Genomic DNA, 23,593 nt, shown 5'->3' with positions numbered 1-23,593 from the left:
AATTCTTTACTTGGACACTGTCTCGTTGGCCTAACGTTATATCCCAATTTGACTTTGTTGCAGGTCATGTTGCTCTTCACATTACCATCTCTGGTAAACACATACTATATCAAATAAAATCTAATGGTACAGTGAGATGGTTACTTGCATAGTGGAGTTCTTTGTTTAGACATGTAGCTAGGCAGCTAAACAATGAACCATAATCCCAACTCAACGTTACTACCCTGCAGGTATCTAACCAACCAATGACTAGCAATTAAAATGGCTCTGAGATACAAATAATATTACTACACAGTTCATACACGCAACATTAGCTAGCGAGCCAGCCAGCTAACATTAGATAGCTAGCTAACAGTACGCTTTAACTTGCAATGAAAACAAAATTTGAAACGTATAATATCTGAAAATGTAGCTAGCTAGACTCTCTTACCCAGAAACATGGATGGATGTTTCTCCACTCTCGGTCACGGATGCCATGGTTGCCCTTAGTTTGAAGATTTAATCCGGAGACAGGAGTTTTATACAACAGACTTCTGTGTGTTCTCTTTTCGACTCCCTCTGCATATTTGCAATCAAATGCCAGAATTTTGGAGAGCAACACTTTTGCAGTTCTACTATGTGATGGCTTTAAAAAAAGCTGCATTAGAAAGGATTACCTACACAGCTCATGTTATAGACAGAAGCGGGCTACATGGCAGACCAATCCGAACTCATGTCTCAGAATGTCCAGCCCATCCATTATCTCAGCCAATCATGGCTAGTGGGAAGGTTCCTGTCATTTTTCGTGGCTAAACCAATTAGGCTCAAAATTTAATTTCTGGCAAAAAACATATTTAGATTTATTTTTAAATGTGTGTTCAAATGCCTCCTGTGAAGTAGTGATGCGCGACATACGCCTAGTTTCCTGAAACGAGTCACATATTTGCAGAAATCCATTCAGTATTTTGTAGCTTTTGGCGAATGTGTTCCAATGATCTAATGTCGTGCTATTGCTACTGCCTGTAAACACACAGTCCAGTTCAAAGTGAATGATGGCAGGCCGGTGTGGCAAATGGCTTATTTGCATAAAGGCCTAATGTAGTTCTGATTGGCTATGGCGCACCAGTCTGTGTATTGTCCGGTCCTGGACAAGACTGACACATTTTTACTAGGTTTTATTTACTGCAGTGTCTAATAATTGTACAACCGCACGGTCGCTTCCCGACTCTATACTGCCATAGAATTTTCACAAATGCCTTACTCTACGTCATTCCCAAACATTCTATGAATTTAAGAAAATCTTAAAATTACAATTTCTACGGTGCATTCGGAAAGTATTCAGACCCTTTGACTTTTTTTCACATTTTGTTACATTAGTCTTATTCTAAAATGTATTAAATAAAAAAAGTCCTAAAAAATCTACACACAATACCTCATAATGACAAAGCAAAAACTTTTTTTGAAAATTTTCAAAATGTATTAGAAAATCAAAATCAGAACTACCTTATTTAGATAAGTATTCAGACCCTTTGCTATGAGACTCAAAATTGAGCTCAGGTGCATCCTGTTTCCATTGATCATCCTTGAGATGTTTTTACAACTTGATTACAGTCCACCAGTGATAAATTCAATTGATTGGACAAAATTGGAAAGGCACACACCTGTCTATACAAGGTCCCACAGTTGACAGTGCATGTCAGAGCATAAACCAAGCCATGAGGTCGAAGGAATTGTCCGTAGAGCCCAAAGACAGGATTGTGTCGAGGCACAGGTCTTGTGAAGTGTGCCAAAAATTGTCTGCATCATTGAAGGTTCCCAAAAACACAGTGGCCTCTGTCCTTCTTAAATGGAAGAAGTTTGGAACCACCAAGAGCTGGCCTCCCTGCCAAACTGAATAATTCGGGGAAAAGGGCCTTGGTCAGGGAGGTGACCAAGAACCTGATGGTCACTCTGACAGAGCTCCAGAGTTCCTCTGTGGAGACGGGAAAACCTTCCAGAAGGACAACCATCTCTGCAGCATTCCACAAATCAGGTCTTTATGGTAGAGTGGCCAGACGGAAGCCACTCTTCAGTAAGAGGCACATGACAGCCCATTTGGAGTTTGCCAAAAGGCACCTAAAGACGCTCAGACCATGAGAAACAAGATTCTCTGGTCTGATGAAACCAACATTGAACTCTTTGGCCTGGATACCAAGCGTCACGTCTGGAGGAAACCTGGCACCATTGCTACAGTGAAGAATGGTGGTGGCAGCATCATGCTGTGGGGATGTTTTTCTTCAGTGGCAGGGACTGGGAGACTAGTCAGGATCGAGGGAAAGATGAACGGAGCAAAGTACAGAGAGATCCTTGATGAAAACATGCTCCAGTGTACTCAGGACCTCAGAATGGGGAGAAGGTGCACCTTCCAACAGAGCAACAATAGAAGCCAGACATGGGCTCACAGCCAAGAAAACGCAGGAGTGGCTTCGGGACAAATTTAATCAATTTTAGAAAAAGGCTGTAATGTAACAAAATGTGGAAAAAGTCAAGGGGTCTGAATACTTTCCGAATGCACTGTAAGTGCTCACTGGTCATTTTTTTATTTTAAAAGTTGTTATTCTCCCTGGGGGTGTATATGAACAAATTTTGATAAGATTTCATGTTGCTAAAACGTTGTCAGTTCCACTTTAATAGCTTCATGACACAGATGGATTGTCATTTATTTTCTGAAACATATTTGTCATCTTCTTATGCCCTTTTTACTGTCTCCCTGTACACAAATAATGTGAAAGGTAGAAAACATTTGTTTATCTCAGAGTAGTGGGTTATCTAAGCTTTTTTTAAATAATTAACTTAAATTGCTTGACTGTTGAAGGGCTATCACATTTTATATGTGCATCCGTCATATTAATTCATCACCTGCTCAAATTGAAAAGAAAATATGAGTGGGTCAGCACGCCCACTATTATAATAGGTTATGCACACAACAATCAAGTAAAATATGATTGAGTAGATAAGACTGCATTGGTCAATGATGTGCTCCTACTTATTCGTATGGTAGGCTACGTGAGCAAGGCACATTAAGCTGGGTTTCAAACTGCCCCAGTGGTGTTGACATAAGTATAAGCACAGATGGGTCTCTCTCCCTCTCCACACCAGATGTATTTTTACTGCTTTCTCTCTCGCTCTCACCAGTGCTTTATGAATAATACAAGCCTTTCAAATCCCTGGCTCAACGTTGTGCTTGACCTGCTCTAGTGGGAGCAGTGGTCAAGGTGGCTGGGTTAGAATGTGAATGTTTTAGGGCAGGCAGAGGCAGATGTGGCGAGCGGATCACTAGCCTGTAGCCTGGGACAGCACAGGGAGTTTGGCTGGCTGCTTCTCATGCTGACTGTGTCACTCTGGCTGACACTATAAGTCTCACTTATTTTCAGATACAAGCCAGATGCGAGCAGAAATTATGACCCAGACCACATCTCTAAGCAGCGACTGCACGTGCTGAATGCTAACAGAGGCCCATGATAAACTGGGCAGCCACTTCTCCCAGATGTTATAAGGCAAAGGCCGAAAAACACTCAATCTGTGTGGCTGAGACAGGGCTGATTGGCTATCAAATAGGGTCTCCAGAACTGGTAGCTATTTGCTCCTGGGTCACAGAACAACCCGCATCAAGGCCATGCAAGGTAATAGTGTTAAGGAGTCACTCAAAATAAGTGAGTTTTAGGTATATGGTTTCTCAGGTATACGGGTGACAAAAATGTATCACATTCCTAAAAAGTCTAAGTCTCCCAGCCAGGTGGTAGCATTACACTGTTAAAACGAAGTGCTTTGTAACACTAAAACTAGTGGCAACTGAGCTGCCACCACCTTAAAGGAGACACAACCTTATCTTTGCTGGAATATTGAAACACATGGTTGTGAGGGTAGTGTACTGAAACATTCATCCTGAGGTGTTCTGAAACATGACATGGTTTGTTCTAACACCACTTAATCAAGAGTTGTGCACCACCTTGCCAGAGACTGGGAGCACTAACCCGAAAAATCATGTCCAGTGCAGAATTAGATCCCTTCTCTTTCGGTGTTGTTCCCTCTGTCTAAAGCTCCTAAACACTATGAAGGTGTTTTGAATCCTGTCTAGTGCAGAATTAGATCCATTCTTCTAGTCTCCCAATACTGTAAATGGGAGTCCCTCTTATTGTATATTCCCTGCTCTGATATGGTGTTGATTAACTGCTCATCGGTAATTCCAAAAGCTCAAATGTACAGTACTATGCTCAAACAAAGGACACCAGAAAAGATTGTTTTGTGAAAATAAATTAATATGTTTGTCCAGGATAATAACTAATGAGTACAAAATTGCTTTTTCAATACATGATTGAAACTTCAAATGCTTTATCTGTTATTTGCAAATGATTAAATTACAAAACATTAACAGGTCTTTCACTGTCACGTGTGCTCCCTCTCCGGCCTCTAAGACACCAGGCTGCTTGTTATGGCGCACACCTGTCACCATCGTTACGCGCATCTGCGCATAATGACACTCACCTGGACTCCATCACCTCCTTGATTATCTGCCCTATCTATATATGTCACTCCCTTCTGTTCCTTCCCCAGGCGTCATTGTTTCTGTTTCATGTCTGTGCGGTGTTCGTGTTTCTTGTTTGGTATTATGTTTCGTTTATTGATTAAATCACTCTCTCCCAGAACTTGCTTCCCGACTCTCAGCGCACATCGTAACATTCACATTTTTACATTGATAAAGATATGTATAATATTCTTCAAAATCAATAGAAATGTGGCATATTTCACATTCATGGAAAGAAATACAGGCAATGACAAAACTTCAGCCCAGGGCTCAATGTGATCCACCGGTAATCCATTATGCGAATGTCCTGACCTGAGTCTTTATATTCAGATCATGATACATGGCATGGAAGGTTGTTCAGATGAATTGAATCACAATACAGTTGAGATAGACAATATGATTGACAGTTGGCAGTAGTCTGTGATCCAGGTCTTGATTGGTTGTGTTTAGGATTGGCCAGCCTGTGGGTAATATTGTATGTATGTTTTTCTGCAGGGAGACAGAGAAAAAACAAATAATAACAAGCAATAATGACAGTACATGAAAGTATAATTACGTTATAAAATACTATAATATTAAATTGCAATATGAATACAATTATTAAACATCAATACCAATATGCAGAAAGCATATACGTGATTAAGCTTTGCAAATATAGATAGCATCAAGATAACAAAATGAATGTCAAAAGTGGGATGCAATAACATGTGGTGTGTTAGGCCAAAGATAGAGCAGGCAAAAATGGCCGTGGCTATTTAGTTTAGCATATAGTATGTTGGGTATACATCAAACAGTACATAAAACTCATAAAGCTAGTAGGCAAACAAGCCAGCAGTATTAACTAAAAAGCAGGCATTAATTTGCATAAATTAGCACGAAGGGTGCAAACAATGAGGTGTCAATTAACTCCAGTGGCATCAAGAACACTGATCAATGAATCAAAATGGCTGTTTTACTCAGACTGTTAGCATTAAAGGCCAACGTCCTACACAAAACAAATGTTCTTATTGAGTTCATTATTTTTCACTTTCCTTTTTCAATGTGATAACATTTTGATTGACATACATTCTTGGATTGTGTACAACAGTTTAGTCCTGAAGAATGGCTGAGTGTCCTAAGGCAGTGTTTTGACAAGTAGGAGACCTGGGTTCACCTCCACGTGAATATCAGTGATGAAGGCCCAACTCATACATGTTACCTCTGCTATAACTTGCATAGCCCTAAACGTTTTGATTGTAACATTTATTTGTAAATGTCTGGCAACTGTAGCTATAATTAGTGCCAAAGTCTCGCCTGGGAAAAGTATTACATTCCCAGTGTCTTCTTTAAAATGTTTATCAAAATATTGACAGAAAATTCCATCAATATTTATAATCAATCAATATTTATGCAATAAATAATTTGCAATTAAAAGATATTTGATTATATGAGAGACACAGTCTGCCAAAACATATTTGTTTGGTTTTGATGATGCCTTTTACATGCACCGAAACACCAAAACGTGTTTTCACAACACTCTTAAAAACTCCAATATTCAGATTGAAGAACCACTTTGGGTGGTTCAGAGTACTTCCATTCTGTTTAAAAAAACATTCAATGTATCATAACACTTGCATTGGGTTTACATTCAAACACCCTCCAAACACCAGATCTCAGCTAAGGTGCACTACTTTTCATGGTTTTACTGCACAATGATGGTGTTTTGAGTCTTTCTATTTTAACAGTCTACTAGTTAATAGAGTAATAATTCCTGTACTACAGGAATCTGGCTCATATTTCACTATGACCTCTGTCCCATTCAGAGTCAGCTGTAAGTAACTCTTCTGTTGTGCACCACATCTCTCCATTTTGTCAATAATCGTGCTTTCTGTGTGTATGTGGCTGTCTGTGTGTGTGTGTGGCTGGCTGTGTGGGCCATTGAAGCATCTTATTACTGACAGGGCCTGCTCTCTCTCTCTTCTGCTGGTCCCAGCCTGCTGGGTCACTTCCAACTGCTGTAATGTAACCCTGCCCTGTGTTTCAGCAGGTCTCAACCATTTACCCCATCATCTATTATAAAAGACCCTCTGGAAATGGAGGAATCCCAGCAGAGATAGAATTAATTTCCTGCAGCCCCTATTTTAAGGGGAATTGAAGCAAAGTCAGCACCGGGGAGAGTGAGAGAGAGGGGTTTATATGCTATGTAACACTGTCACAGTCAATAAAAATGTAATGAAAAGCTATTTGAAGATGGTGCCACATTAAGTGTTTTTGTGATTCCTTGGTGTCTTTTGGCACAGCTAATAATAACTTCACTCCAAAGCCTGAATGGACTGGGTAATTGACGCTTACAAAAGTCCAGGCTCCTTTTAACGGAACTTAATCCCGCTTTTCTCTTTTTTTCACAAGCACACAGACATAAGTACAAGTATTAAGGACCCATGCTGGCAGTATACGGAGCAGTATACAAATTCATGTGTTCTTCCCTCATGCAGAGAAAGGAATATGTTGACAGGAAGTCATTCACACAGCAGATAGAGCCTGTTACAAGGTGTCAGTATTAGTGATATGAAAATATATGTCAATGTCTTCTATAGACATCATTTTGGAATTAGGTTAATAACCATACCTTAATTCTGCATAATGTCATGCCATCTCAGAAGCATTTGAAAGCCAAGTCTTCAGTACAGACACAGCTTTAACCAAGGTTTGGTAGTAGCAATTAAATGAGAAGACCTTGCTTGGAATGACATTTTTCACTCTATAGGATTAAATAATGTCATGTGGGGTCCTCAATAAAGCAAAGAGCAGACAGTCCTCAATGATCTAAAGGCTGTGTACCTTGGCTCCAAGGCCTTTCTCATGCTGGTTCAGCGTGCTTAGCTGTCTAATTGAAATCAAACTGTAATGAAGTGAATGGCTATAACAGACAATTTCATGTTCATGTCTGGCTAAGACAGTAAAGCCTTTCCCAGGCCTGTCTTAATTGGCCCAATTATCTCCTCTGACAGTGTGATGGCTGTGTAATGAAAGGTTAGGGGCTTTATTGGGAGTAATGAACCCCTGCTGATCCTCTCTCTCCACCAGGGTTTCCATTTAATAACAATACTGAGGTCAGACACAGCTGCCCACTCCCTAATAGAACTGAGCTTGTTTCTCTACCCAGAGCTGTGAACTCACTAACAGTAACAGATCTATCCACTCAGTAATGGAGCTGATTCTAGAGCTGCCCACTCAGTAATGGTGCTGATTCTGGAGAAGTTCACTATAAAGCTGTACACCCAGTAATGGTGCTGATTCTAGAGCAGTCCACTCAGTAATGGTGCTGATTCTAGAGCTGTCCACTCAGTAATGGTGCTGATTCTAGAGCTGTCCACTCAGTATGGTGCTGATTCTAGAGCTGTCCACTCAGTAATGGTGCTGATTCTAGAGCTGTCCACTCAGTAATAGTGCTGATTCTAGAGTTGTCCACCCAGTAGCAGTGCTGATTCTAGAGCTGTCCACTCAGTAATAGTGCTGATTCGAGCACTGTCCACTCAGTAATGGTGCTTATTCTATAACTGTCCACCTAGTAATGGTGCTGATTCTGGAGCTGTCCACTCAGTAACGGTTCTGATTATAGAGCTGTTTTTCTCCATGTTGTGTAATGTACTGATATTTCCATGTGTATGACTGTTGCTGGTCCTCTGTCTCTTTCTCTCAGGACACGGAGATCCTGAATACGGCCGTGCTGACAGGGAAGACGGTGGCTGTCCCAGTTAAGGTGGTGACCATCGGAGCGGACGGCATGGTCACTGACGTCTCAGAGGCAGTGGACTGTCATTCCACAGATGAAGATGTGGTCAAGGTCAGTCGGTAGAGACTAATCAGAAAGAAATTATTAGATTTATAGACAAAACTACTTTTTATCATCAACATTTAAAAGAAAATTCCAATGAAAAAGATATTGCAGGTTTACATATGGTTTTCATATGGTCGGAAATAAATTGTTTGCACGAGGCTCATGCAATTGCTGTTTATTTACATGTTGGTATTATTTGAGTGTGCAGATGTCTTAATTGAATTCCAGTGACCATTGTCCAGTGACCCGTGTTTAGTGGTTGGATGGTGACTGATTGAGATGGAGTTTCCAGTGAAATGGGTTTAAGCCATTTCATGGAAGGTGGAGCGTAATGAAGAATGGCCAAGTGCACTCAGTTGCATGGCCATTTATTGTTGTATTGACTGCTGGCACAGTCCAAGCCTGACTCATTGCCCGTTGCAAGAAGGGATAAAACTCAAGTACATTTTGAAACATTGATTTGTGTTTAATTTTGTCAGAATTCTTTTCAACCTTCTGGTGATGAAAATACTTTGGATATTGACTTCTGTCGTGTCTTTTTGTCTAAGTGTCCTGCTAGTGTTCATCTATAGTTTAATTATAATCTCAATGGCTATATACAGGCTGTATTGTGCCTTGGGATCAACGCTTGACTTGGACTGAAATAGGTGCCGGTACTCATTTTGGGTGCCGGTAAGGTTTACATTTAGGTGCAGGAGCTCCACAATACTTTTGAGCTAATATTCTATAAGAGGAACAGGAGCTCAAGCAGTAGAAAATTTGAGGTGCCGGTAGTGAGCTCCGGTGAGCTCCAGCCCAAGTCAAGCACTGCTACTCAGGTTAGTCACTGACAGGTGACAAATGCCGGTAGCAGGCACACATAATTGTCTAATTTGCACAGCAGTAAAGAGAGAACAATAAGGCACATACTGTAGGTGTGCCTGATTATGAAACAACTAAGACACTGGGAATAATTTATTTGAACCAAATAGGATTGAATGAGAGTACATCTGTGTTGATTGACAATATACAGGCATTTGTACATTCTACATAACCGCTTGTGTTAAATCAATAAACAAATCCGGAACAGATAAGATTCTATTTTTAGAGTATCTATTTTCAGATTTAAGCCTAAAGACAGGATAAACAAACACTCAGCGAAAGAAGGCATTTGATATGGAAACATCAATGACAGGTCGCTTGAGTTCTTTTCTTTTCTGTGCCTCTCTCAAACCGAGGCTACACCGCACAAAACACAACACCAAACCCAAAACAGTACAGTGGGATTCAGGCAAAGCCTCCACATCAATGGCTCACTTCTGTTCCCTGAGAAATCCTCCTTCTGACTTGTGACAATGACTTGTAAATGATCTATGGAATGGCTAACTCTCCAACTGGAGTGCAGAGACTTCAATCTGTCCACAGTCTGTTTCCCATCCTAACTGGCTGAGCTATCTATAGACAGGTCCATTATGTGCCAAAGACTCCGCCAATTGATGTCTGTTTCACTCTCTTTGAACATGTCATGACGATGAATTCAGCCAAGGAGACAAAAACCTGGGCCATCCTAATTACAGGTAGCTACTCTGTCTACACTAATGAGTTATAGTGAGGAAGGAACTTTGGCCTCGTTTTTGCGCTCAACATCTTAAAGATGATTTTCTTAAAGTGTGTTTAGGAGGAATCTTTTTCTGTAGCCTGCTCTACCACATTAGCATTGTGTTATATATTGAGAACTGATGTCCCTCCACGCCAGAGTGAGTTTCAGAGAAAAGGGAGCAACCTCAGATAAAGAGGTTGCTGACAGAGGATGTTAGTGCTTTGAGTAGAAATAACTATGTTTATTCTTGCATAAACCAGTTTGGTGAAGAAGACCTAGATTGTATCAGTTCATTTCTAATCATAGCCGTGGAGCATCAGTGTAAACATGATTAATTCATGTAATTTGGGCCTGGGGAATTAAAGGCAGTTTTAAGTATATTTATGATTACACTGCATGTTTTTAAAAGGATACCTCATCTGACATGCTTCTCCCTTAACCCCACACTAGAGAATAATGCTACTTAAACAAATCTGTGTTGACAGGTACAGGCAGAAATTAGGCTCTGTCAGTTTTTTTTTTGCATGCATATATCGTCAATAATTTTTGTAGGTGAAAAAGGACAGATGATACCAAATGCAGAAAATGTGCCCGGATGTGTAGAGTGCACTGTATATGAGATGCCCAAACTCTCCCCTGGTCCCAGATTAGTTTGATATCCCACTCTGTGTGGTGTTTGTCAGTTCGCTGAGGTTATTAGCCCCTGAAGTCGGTAGGTGAGTCACCCTCTCCAGGTGAGGTTAGGCAGTCCCACGCGTAGGGCTGTGGCGGTCACAACATTTCGTCAGCCAGTGATTGTCAAGCAAATAAGTGTCGGTCTCACGGTAATTGACTGTTAATTAACAGAAACACATTTAGAATCTCCTAGCTTACACACATAGCCTACAAGCCACTGATACAGACCTTTTGGAACATCTACATTCTAAAAAGTCTAAGAAATCCATGTAATATAGCCTACACCTTCAAATTAAATCTATTATTTATTTAAGACAGGTCTAAAGAAGCATGATATGAAGAAAATGTGGTCTATTTCAGAAGAACAGAATAGCATACTCTTGTCCTTATGAGTTGTCCTTATGTTAAGTCCTGATCTGGCAATGCTAAATTGCTGTGGCTACACTAGTTAATTTAGCAGACAAGATTTGCTTGGAATTCCATGGCATTGTTTTATATTATTTTATAGTATGAATAATACAATTGAACAAGCTGAATAAAATACGAATATTTTCTCCAAACGATTTGAGGGAGTGCGCACATGCGGCTATTCTGTGTTGAGCGGTTACTCCTATATGCTTAATTTAGAGTTATTAATGTAACTTTAGTTCTACAATCGTTGGGTTACATGTTTAGATTGTTTATACATTTTAAGGCTGCATGATGCGACTCTAATTTAGATTTTTTATAAAGCACTTGATAATGCCTCAAATTTCACGGCGGCATCCCCTTTGTGGCCATAATGCACCCCAAAAAAAGACATGCCTTTTGAAGCCAGTGGCCATTGTGCCCTTGGCCCGGAGTGCTGCGTTGTACCCTTCTCCCCGAGTGCTGCACACTCCTAAGCAGCTCGCACTCACATGACTCTCCATCACGTGATCAGGTCTTTCTCACAGGCTACAAGTGAAGACAGACACATTGGGGACGCAACTGTGCATGTCCTTATCCAATTCCGAGATGCATATTGAAGATATTGGAAGGACAGTCCACATTTACTTTTCGCTAGCCAACAAGATGAGTAGGCCTAACGAACAGCAAAAGCACTAGCCTATGTTAATCTACTTTCCCCCATAGTACAAAAGGCAACCTATTCTATTCTTTGTGAGAAATAAATATTATAAGTGACCGCAAATGCAATTATGCATGTAAGGCTTTTATTATAAAGGTGCATTTTAAATGGTGAAAATTACCAGATGTATGCCAGACCCCTTGTAAAGCAGATTAATGTGCTTAATTTTAAGAGGTTATTTGGCCACTTTAGTTGTTATACAAACCCTATCAAAACATATAGGGCTATGGGCTAGGCTACATGAGGTGTGCGACTATGACTCGAAAAAGTCGCAAAAAAGGCACTTTCTTATGCTGGGCATCATTGACAAGTGATAATATATCATTCACATTTGATAGGCTAATATTGTCACCCATCAGACTTTTATTGATTTAATCTTTTCTTTACATACACTAAATAATATATGTGTGAAATTTCTTTTGACTTAGAATGGACCATTATCATGCACTTGTCTCAAAACAGGGGCAGCGGGAAAAATACATGTCATCTATGCACTTAAATAGAGAATGGAGGACACTTTACCCATGGTTAATTTTCATGCCAGCCAGTTAGGCCATACTCATGTTGTAAAGATAAACAATGTGCTTAATATTAGGAAAGAGAATTTATTGAGAAATAAATATAGTACGCCTAGCCTATAGAAGGCTGATGGGACCCTCCACTTTTTAGTAGAGTCCATCACTCTGTTTTCCCGCGCAATTGCATAGACTATAGAAATGTTGCGCAACATGAGCTCATGGGCTTTCATGAAGTGTTTGATTTGATTTTTGAACATATTTGCATTGATGTCAGAGTGATTAGAGCGACAATAGAGTGCTGAGTTCCAGGCATTGGTAGGCTACTAATGACTGTCAGCAGCATCAGAGCTTGGAGAAGCCTAATTACCGTGACTAAGCGGTCACGTGGAGTTTGACTGATTTCATGACTCGTGACCGCAGGTGTGGCGGTAATACGGTCACCGCAACAGCACTAGCCACACGTTCTGCTCTAATTCTTGACTAATTTAGACTCTGTGCATTACAGTGCCTTCATCATTGATTTTGGGTATCCTGGATTTACGTAGGCCAATATAATGTTACCTGACGTAAAGTAACATATCATACTAAATGGAGTTTCACGGATTTTAGTACATTATGTGTTTTGCTCTGAGACCAGGCTGGGCTGATGTGGACCGTGGGTTGCTTAATTGGTTCTGTCAAGCCAACTCTATATTCATCACCTAGGCCTGCACACCTTCATGCTCTCGAATCCCATCCCTCATATCTGTCACTGATTGTATCTGTTGGGCGAGTTGTTAATTTCCTGGGCTTGATCTCGAGACAGCCTTAATGTCCTCTAAGTAAGTATTCTCCCTTTAGCTGCCTAATGTGTCTGATTAATGTGCCTCTTGATCCCCCTGGACGTTTATGATACCTTGAGGGATGAGTTTGACAGAGACTGTATAACTCACAGTGATGTGGTCGCTCCACTCCAGTCCTCTATAGAATACCAGCCTTCCCCAGTCAGGCTACTGAGGAGGAAGGTGAGTGTGTATGTTAAAGTATTGATTGTGAGTTAAGCTGGCCGATAATGTGCCACTGGGGGCCAGTGTTAGCCCATCAGTGTAATGTGTTAGGATGGCTGGACTTCATCTGCCATGTCCTCCATAATTGTTTCTGCTCAGATTATTGTGAGTGGATTAGAGAAGTGCCAGCAGGCAGTTCATTTGGCTGTCAGGTGCCATAGTGTTGTATGTTAATCAACCCAAGCACTCAGACACGCTGTCAGACCATGTTGCTTTCCTCCACACTCAGTCCTGACAGATGTAGGTGTAATATAATATCTTCGACAGTGATTATCTTCGCGGCCACAGCACTGCTGTGAATCAAAAACAGTGTTGCATTGTGATGGCCACACCTGAGCGCTTTGGAGCTGTGACCGTGTTTGGTGAAAAACATGGATAGATTGTACTTGAAGAGATGTTGCTGAGTTCCATTTTGTTTACCAGTAATGTCACTACCATATACCATCAATGATCACTGTTAAGTCATTTTGGATATTTCCAATCTGAATGTGATGGTCTGTGCCGACCTGTTGTAGTTCAAACTCTAGGAAGAGTGGCTTTCACATTTTTCTGTCAAAGATAGGGTTGCAAAGGGTAGGTATATACTGAAACTACCAGATCTTCGAGGATCTTTCAAGGATTTTAAGTAGTCTATCACAAGACGTGTAGTGACCCTTTTAAACATTATCCTGAATATAAACCATCAACTTAATTACAGTTTTTTTTGATTGCTTAAGCACGATTTTCAAAACAGGGCCCGTGTTTTCAAAACACTACACACAATTAGCACAACCACACATCCAATTAGCAAAACACTACAGATCCTTTGCAAAATTAAACACTCTTGTAAAAACTATASACTTCTTTTTAAAAACCACACTTTGTTACCATATGAAACACACACGTTTCACATTACTATACTCTGTTTGCACGAGTTACACTCTGCTGTGATAAACCTAAAACACTTTTAGCACTTCTACTTCCCAATGATTAGAGTAGGCTACTATCAACAAAGTACAAATATAATGTAAATTCACCAAACACTACACAAGACCAATGTTGCAGACTGAAGAAACTCATTTATTTCTCAACACGCCCAAAATGTTGACATGGAGATTCATAATACTGTAACCAAACGTCACTTTACGTATTGTAAGTAAAAAAATATATATAAAAAAATAACTAGACATTGTCTCTTCGCTTAGCTGGATCTGGCCAGAGAATTTCATCAACATCGCAGGCAATGTTGTCATTAGCAAGACACCTTGGAAAGAAACGTCTTGAATGACGAATCCATCCTTGCATTGCTGCTACCTCCATCTGGTCACAGGCCTCCTCCATGGCTTGGATGAGGGGTACCTCAGCCTGGAGACGGAGATCATATACCTTCCACCGCCATGCCGAGAAAAACTCTTCTATAGGGTTGAGGAATGGAGAGTATGGTGGAAGATATAGGACGGTGAAATATGGATGTTGCTGAAACCAGTTCTGAACCAGAGCAGAGCGGTGGAAAGACACATTTTCCCAGACAACAATGTATATTGCATATGATCGATTTGATTTGCTGCTGTTATGTTGTGCAATTGGTCCAAGAATGTAAGTATGAGTGCTGTGTTGTAAGGGCCCATATGGGCATGGCGGTGGAGGACCCCATTCTGTGTAATGGCTGCACAGAGTGTTATATTACCCCCACGTTGCCCTGGGACATTGACTATAGCCCTGTGGCCAATGATGTTTCTTCCCCTCCTTCGTGTTCTCGTCAGGTTGAACCCAGCCTCATCTACGTAAATGAACTCATGCTGGATCTCCTCTCCATCCATTCGTAAAACTCTCTGAAAAACAGTGTCAGGCAAAATTGTGTAGTTCAGTGTAGATCTAGTATACATATTACAGTACAGTAAAAGATTATGAGACTGTATGCAAGATCACACTGCTAAAGTGAATACATACCTCTGCATAATCATGCCGCAGTCGTTTCACCCTTTCGGAATTGCGCTCAAAAGGCACTAGATAAATTTGAATATGAATATTTTTTAGGATGCGTGCCAGTGTTGATGTTGAGACCTGATGGATATCGTTGAAAATGGCGTGGTTATTGACAATGTTAGCTTGGAGCTGCTTGAGTGTTATAGCATTGTTGGCCAAAACCATGTTTACTATCTCCCTCTCTTGCTGTTCTGTGAACATAGGAGGCCTTCCCCCTTGTCGTCCCTGACCCTCAATCCTATGTAGAAAAAAAAAACAGTATACAATAGTACAGTAATTTCACAGGAAAAGGTAACAGAAGTGCTGATAGTGCATAGAATACAGTACTGTAAGCAGTTACTGAAACCGTGCAGATGTTTTTGATATGATGATATTTTTACAATACCTATTTTCCAGTCGAAATGTTCTCATCACACTTGCCACTGTATATCGGCTTAGATTTGGCTGTACTCGCAGTCCAGACTCCCTCAGCGTCAGTCCGTGGTTGACAACGTGGTCAACCAGTGTTGCGCGGATCTCATTTGTCAGATTCGGTCCTCTTTGAGCACCTTCTTGTCTTCCTCTTCCTCTTCCTCCCCTTCCTCGTTCTCCTCGTTCTCCTCCTCGTTCTCCTCGTCGTCGTCGTCATCCTCCTCCTCCTCCTCCTCCTCCTCCTCCTCCTCGTCTTACTCTTTCTCTGACTCTTTCCATTGTGCTTGAAGACCGATGAACTCACCTGCTGCTTTTTATAGTGCTTATACACCTGATTGGTGTGTCTACAATTAAGCAAACGAGTGTTTGCACACCTGATGACTGTGTTGAACCAATTGGTTGGACGGTGTGGTAATTTGACAGTCAGTGCTTTGSTATTGCAAGGACGTGACTTCATGATAGATTTTTGTGTGTAATGTATGTTAAGTGTGTTTAGTGTTTTGCAAATCACTGTGTGTAGAGTTTTGCAACAAGTGTGAGGTTGACAATGTGCTTATAGTTGTGCAAATATGGGCTGATGTTTTGCTTCTTGAGTGTAAAGTTTTGCTAATAGTGTACTACTTTTAATTTTAGTGTGTAAGCAATCCAAAAAAACTGTAATACCATTGATGTGTAATACTGTATGAGGGTTTCAGCATGAAATATCCTTTATACATTTTTAAAAACTTGTATTTATTTATTTACTATGTTTTGTCGTCAAACTGGTGGCAGTTGTGAAAAAAGTTAATAGTTGGAAGAGTTGCAGTGTTAATTGAAAATAATGACATTGTTGATTAGATGCTTTTTTTTATTAATGAGGCTATTTTCTCTTGAGCCATTTGGTCAATCTATTAAAACTATTAAAACTCATGGACAATATTGACACAGATATAATAAATTAATACTGTATATGAATAATTAAAAAAAAAGTTATTCAAGTATAAATTGCCATAGGTTTTCTCTTACTGAAGACAGACAGAGAGAAAGAGAGAGGAGGAAGCAAACAATAGAGCCGGATATCACGCTGGCAGCTAGCCTAGCGGCTGCCTTGAGCCAGTAAAAGAAAGGTTACTGGTTCAAATCCTGAGCCTACTAGGTGAAAAATCTGTTGATGTGCCCTTGAGCAAGGCACGTAAACCTTAATTACTCCTGTAAGTCACTCTGGATAAGAGTGTCTACTAAAACATAAATGTTAACCCTCGAGTAAATTTCCGTGGCCCCGCTGAAATATAATTAGCGTAATATAGAAATCTGTCTTTTTAAAGTGGCAATATGTAAATTTTTGGGGACCTGACCAAATTCACATAGAAATGTGAGTTATAAATCTATCATTCTACTTGAAAGCAAGTGCATGCGCACTATTTCTATGCTTCCTGTTCTTACATTTTGTTTTTGTGTCTTTTACTTTTGGTTTTGTACACCAGCTTCAAACAGCTGAAACAACAATATTTTTAGTTATGGAAACTACAGTATACAGTGCCTTCGGAAAGTATTCAGACCCCTTGACTTTTCCCACATTTTGTTATGTTACAGCCTTATTCTAAAATTGATTAAATAGTTTTTTTTTCTTAATCAATCTACACTCAATACCCCATAATTGCTAGTTCATACATTTTTTTATGGAAATATCACATTTACATAAGCATTCAGATGCTTTACTCAGTACTTTGTTGAAGCACCTTTGGCAGCGATAACAGCATCGAGTCTTCTTGGGTATGACACTATAAGCTTGGCACACCTGTATTTGAGGAGTTTCTCCCATTCTTCTATGCAGATACTTTCAAGCTCTGTCAGATGGGATGGGGAGCATTGATGCACAACTATTTTCAGGTCTCTCCAGAGATGTTCGATCGGGTTCAAGTCTGGACTCTTGCTGGGCCTCTCAAGGACATTCAGAGACTTGTCCCGAAGCCACTCCTGCGTTGTCTTGGCTGTGTGCTTAGGGGCGTTGTCCTGTTGGAAGGTGAACCTTCACCCCAGTCTGTGGTCCTGAGCGCTCTGAAACAGGTTTTCATCAAGGATCTCTCTGTACTTTGCTTCGTTCATCTTTCCCTCAAACTAGTCTAGCAGTCCCTGCCGCTGAAAAACATCCCCACAGCATGATGCTGCCACCACCATGCTTCACTGTAGGGATGGTCCCAGGTTTCATCCAGACGTGATGCTTGGCACTTAGGCCAAAGAGTTCAATCTTGTTTTCATCAGACCAGAGAATCTTGTTTCTCATGGTCAGAATCTTTAAGTGCCTTTTGGCAAACTTCAAGTGAGCTGTCATGTGCCTTTTACTGAGGAGTCGCTTCCGTCTGGCCACTCTACCATAAAGGCCTGATTGGTGGAGTGCTGCAGAGATGGTTGTCCTTCTGCAAATTCTCCCATCTCCACAGAGGAACTCTAGAGCTCTGTCAGAGTGACCGGGTTCTTGGTCACCTCCCTGACCAAGGCCCTTCTCCCCAGATTGCTCAGTTTGGCCGGGCGGCCAGCTCTAGGAAGAGTATTGGTGTTTCCAAACTTCTTCCATTTAATAATGATGGAGGCCATTGTGTTATTGGGCACCTTCAATGCTGCAGAAATGTTTTGGTACCCTTCCCCAGATCTGTATCTCAACGCAATTATGTCTCGGAGCTCTACGGACAATTCCTTCAACCTCACGGCTTGGGTTTTGCTCTGAAATGCACCGTCAACTTTGAAACCTTATATATATATATATATATATATATATACAGGTGTGTGCCTTTCCAAATCATGTCCAATCAATTGAATTTACAACTGGTGGACTCCAAGTTCTAGAAACATCTCAAGGATGATCAATGGAAACAGGATGCACTTGAGTTTTATTTTCAGTCTCATAGAAAAGGTTCTGAATACTTATGTACAGTTGAAGTCGGAAGGTTTCGTACACTTAGGTTGTAGTCATTAAAACTTGTTTTTCAACCACGCCACAAATTTCCTGTTAACAAACTATAGTTTTGGCAAGTCGGTTAGGACATTTACTTTGTGCATGACACAAGTAATTTTTCCAACAATTGTTAAACAGACAGATTATTTCACTTATAATTCACTGTAACACAATTCCAGTGGGCCAGAAGTTTACATACACTAAGTTGACTGCATTTAAACAGCTTGGACAATTCCAGAAAATTATGTCATGACTTTAGAAGCTTCTGATCGACTAATTGACATAATTTGAGTCAATTGGAGGTTAACTTGTGGATGTATTTCAAGGCCTACCTTCAAACTCAGTGTCTCTTTGCTTGACATCATGGGAAAATCAGAGGAAATCAGCCAAGACCTCAGAAAATAAATTGTAGACCTCCACCAGTCTGGTTCATCCTTGGGAGCAATTTCCAAATGCCTGAAGGTACCACATTCATCTGTACAAACAATAGTACGCAAGTATAAACACCATGGGACCACGCAGCCGTCATACCGCTCAGGAAGGAGACGTGTTCTGTCTACTAGAGATGACCGTACTTTGGTGCGAAAAGTGCAGATCAATCCCAGAACAACAGCAAAGGACCCTGTGAAGATGCTGGAGGAAACAGGTACAAAAGTATCTATATCCACAGTAAAACGAGTCCTATATCGACATAACCTGAAAGGCTGCTCAGCAAGGAAGAAGCCACTGCTCCAAAACCGCCATAAAAAAGCCAGACTGCTGTTTGCAGCTTCACATGGGGACAAAGATCGTACTTTTGGAGAAATGTCCTCTGGTCTGATGAAACAAAAATTAGCCATAATGACCATTGTTACCATTGTTGCAAGCCGAAGAACACCATCCCAACCATGAAACACGGGGGTGGTAGCATCATGTTGTGGGAGTGCTTTGCTGCAGGAGGGACTGGTGCACTTCACAACATAGATGGCATCATGAGGACAGAAAATTATGTGGATATATTGAAGCAACATCTCAAGACATCAGTCAGGAAGTAAAAGCTTGCTCGCAAATGGGTCTTCCAAATGGACAATGACCCCAAGCATACTTCCAAAGTTGTGGCAAAATGGCTTAAGGACAACAAAGTCAACGTATTGGAGTGGCCATCACAAAGCCCTGACCTTAATCCTATGGAAAATTTGTGGGCAGAACTGAAAATGCATGTGCGAGCAAGGAGGTCTACAAACCTGACTCAGTTACACCAGCTCTGTCTGGAGGAAGGGGCCACAATTCACCCAACTTATTGTGGAAGGCTACCCGAAACGTTTGACCCAAGTTAAACAATTTAAAGGCAATGCTACCAAATACTAATTGAGTGCATGTAAACCTCTGACCCACTGGGAATGTGATGAAAGAAATAAAAACTGAAATAAATCATTCTCTTTACTATTGTTCTGACATTTCACATTCTTAAAATAAAGTGGTGTTCCTAACTGACCTTAAGACAGGGAATTTTTACTAGGATTAACTGTCAGGAATTGTGAAAAACTATCGCCCCACAACTTCAACTGTAAATCATTTTTTACATTTTGATGTGAGCCATGACCAGCCTTTCAAAGCATTTCATGGCTACAAATGTGAGTGCTATCGGGCGATAGTTATTTAAGCAGGTTACCTTGGTGTTCTTGGGCACTGGGACTATGGTGGTCTGCTTAAAACCTGTTGGTACTACAGATTGGGTCAGGGAGAGGTTGAAAATGTCAGTGAAGACACTTGAAAGTTGGTCAGCACATGCTCGGAGCACACGTCCTGGTAATCCGTCTGGCCCCGCAGCCTTGTTGACCTTGTGTATGTTGACCTGTTTAAAGGTCTTACTCACGTCGGCTACGGAGAGTGTGATCACACAGTCATCTGGAACAGCTGATGCTCTCATGCATGCCTCAGTGTTGCTTGCCTCGAAGCGAGCATAGTGATTTAGCTCGTCTGGTAGGCTCCCCAAGCCATTTGGTTACCTGAACAGGTAACCAAATGGTTACCCGGACTATTTGCATTGTGTGCCCCCCCCCAACCCCTCTTTTACGCTGCTGCTACTCTCTGTTTATCTTATATGCATAGAAAACTTTAACTATACATTCATGTACATACTACCTAAATGGCCCGACCAACCAGTGCTCCCGCACATTGTCTAACCGGGCTATCTGCATTGTGTCCCACCACCCGCCAAACCCTCTTTTTACGCTTCTGCTACTCTCTTTCATCATATACGCATAGTCACTTTAACAATACCTACATGTACATACTACCTCAATAAGCATGACTAACAGGTGTCTGTATATTAGCCTTGCTACTATTTTTTAAATGTCTTTTGACTGTTGTTTTATTTCTTACTACCTACACACACACATACCTTTTTTCCGCACCATTGGTTAGAGCCTGTAAGTAAGCATTTCAACTGTTGTATTCGGCGCACTGACAAATAAACTTTGATTTGATTTTTTATATTCCATCAATGTAATTGTCTGCAGCACTTCCAATACCCCATATATGTTTTTGCCAAAAAAATAATATATATATACAGTGGGGAGAACAAGTATTTGATACACTCGATTTTGCAGGTTTTCCTACTTACAAAGCATGTAGAGGTCTGTAATTTTTATCATAGTGTACACTTCAACTATGAGAGACGGAATCTAAAACAAAAATCCAGAAAATCACATTGTATGATTTTTAAGTAATTAATTTGCATTTTATTGCATGACATAAGTATGATGAACATCAGAAAAGCAGAACTTAATATTTGGTACAGAAACCTTTGTTGCAATTACAGAGATCATACGTTTCCTGTAGTTCTTGACTAGGTTTGCACACACTGCAGCAGGATTTGGCCCACTCCTCCCTACAGATCTTCTCCAGATCCTTCAGGTTTCGGGGCTGTCGCTGGGCAATACGGACTTTCAGCTCCCTCCAAAGATTTTCTATTGGTTCAGGTCTGGAGACTGGCTAGGCCACTCCAGGACCTTGAGATGCTTCTTAGTTGCCATGGCTGTGTGCTTCGTGTCGGTTGTCATGCTGGAAGACCCAGCCACGACCCATCTTCAATGCTCTTACTGAGGGAAGGAGGCTGTTGGCCAAGATCTCGCGATACATGGCCCCATCCATCCTCCCCTCAATACGGTGCAGTCGTCCTGTCCCCTTTGCAGAAAAGCATCCCCAAAGAATGATGTTTCCACCTCCATGCTTCATGGTTGGGATGGTGTTCTTGGGGTTGTACTCATACTTCTTCTTCCTCCAAACACGGCGAGTGGAGGAGACCAAAAAGCTCTATTTTTGTCTCATCAGACCACATGACCTTCTCCCATTCCTCCTCTGGATCATCCAGATGGTCATTGGCAAACTTCAGACGGCCTGGACATGCACTGGCTTAAGCAGGGGGACCTTGCGTGCGCTGCAGGATTTTAATCCATGACGGCGTAGTGTGTTACTAATGGTTTTCTTTGAGACTGTGGTCCCAGCTCTCTTCAGGTCATTGACCAGGTCCTGCCGTGTAGTTCTGGGCTGATCCCTCACCTTCCTCATGATCATTGATGCCCCACGAGGTGAAATCTTGCATGGAGCCCCAGACCGAGGGTGATTGACCGTCATCGAACTTCTTCCATTTCTAATAATTGCGCCAACAGTTGTTTCCTTCTCACCAAGCTGCTTGCCTATTTCCTGTAGCCCATCCCAGCCTTGTGCAGGTCTACAATTTTATCCCTGATGTCCTTACACAGCTCTCTGGTCTTGGCCATTGTGGAGATTGGAATCTGTTTGATTGAGTGTGTGGACAGGTGTCTTTTATACAGGTAACGAGTTCAAACAGGTGCAGTTAATACAGGTAATGATGTGAGAACAGGAGGCTTCTTAAAGAAAAACTAAACAGGTCTGTGAGAGCCCGGAATTCTTACTGGTTGGTAGGTGATCAAATACTTATGTCATGCAATAAAATGCAAATTAATTATTTAAAAATCATACAATGTGATTTTCTGGATTTTTGTTTTAGATTCCGTCTCTCACAGTTGAAGTGTACCTATGATAAAAATTACAGACCTCTACATGCTTTGTAAGTAGGAAAACCTGCAAAATCGGCAGTGTATCAAATACTTGTTCTCCCCACTGTATATATATATACATATAAATACATACATACACATTTATATATTTACATACATACATACATCTTTAAACATATATATATTTCCTTCTTTACCCTCCAACCCTACCACCCCAAATGAATTACTTAAAAATCATACAATGTGATTTTCTGGATTTCTGTTTTAGATTCCGTCACTCACAGTTGAAGTGTACCTATGATAAAAAATTACAGACCTCTGCATGCTTTGTAAGATCGGCAGTGTATCAAATACTTGTTCTCCCCACTGTATTAATGATGTCCATCCGGTTTGATTTCTATTTGCCACATCTTTCAAACTGTGCTCTTTCAAAAATGTTCTTAACCTATATACGTTTTATGGGCACAGTATGTTTTACATTAGTTATCTTGTTGTTATTAGTCCCAACCTTCAGCACCATTCAACCCCTCCCATCTATCTCTTAACACCATCCATTTTGGATTTCTATTTGTCATATATTTTTAAACTGTGCTGTGATGTTTCACAAAAGTTCTGAATCTTTCTACAGATTGTAAATTGAAAATATTTTTTGTTGTTGCTAAAAGTATTATATTATTGATCGATTGACTGACTTCTCAGTTCACCCAGTATTGCTATCAGCAGGGTTAGCTCCAGGTAAATATTACAATTCTTCAGCCATTCCTGGACCTTTGACCAAAAACAAGCTACATACAGTATGGACAGTACCAAAGCAAATTATCTAATGATTCTGCCTCTTCGCAGCAAAATCTGCAGAGCTGGGAAGGTTGTATCCCCATATAAATAACATTCTGTTGGTTGCAAGAATTTTGTGTAATAATTTACATTGAAAAATTCTGTTTTGAATTTGGCGTCGTTTGGTGTATCAGTTC

At 40.8% G+C, this 23,593-nt stretch overlaps 1 protein-coding gene and 1 long non-coding RNA gene across 3 annotated transcripts in view; one reads left to right on the top strand and one right to left on the bottom strand.

The window, feature by feature from the left end:
* The window catches only part of LOC111957357 (transmembrane protein 132D-like), a 204,107-nt gene that overhangs the window by 131,606 nt on the left and 48,908 nt on the right, over positions 1 to 23,593 (top strand). For both annotated transcript variants that reach the window (XM_023978126.2, XM_023978127.1), the window contains one exon: positions 8,226 to 8,369. In XM_023978126.2, coding sequence (XP_023833894.2) covers positions 8,226 to 8,369 — 144 coding nt within the window. The remainder of the gene's footprint in view (positions 1 to 8,225; positions 8,370 to 23,593) is intronic.
* LOC139023559 (uncharacterized) lies at positions 15,009 to 15,925 on the bottom strand. The gene is made up of 3 exons (XR_011474694.1): positions 15,640 to 15,925; positions 15,219 to 15,492; positions 15,009 to 15,100 (listed from the first exon to the last, which is right to left on the bottom strand). It is a non-coding gene; the product is annotated as an uncharacterized lncRNA (long non-coding RNA).

The sequence above is a fragment of the Salvelinus sp. IW2-2015 genome, linkage group LG33 (genome assembly GCF_002910315.2).
Source record: "Salvelinus sp. IW2-2015 linkage group LG33, ASM291031v2, whole genome shotgun sequence".
NCBI lineage: Eukaryota > Metazoa > Chordata > Actinopteri > Salmoniformes > Salmonidae > Salvelinus > Salvelinus sp. IW2-2015.
This window is presented reverse-complemented; position numbering and strand designations above follow the sequence as displayed.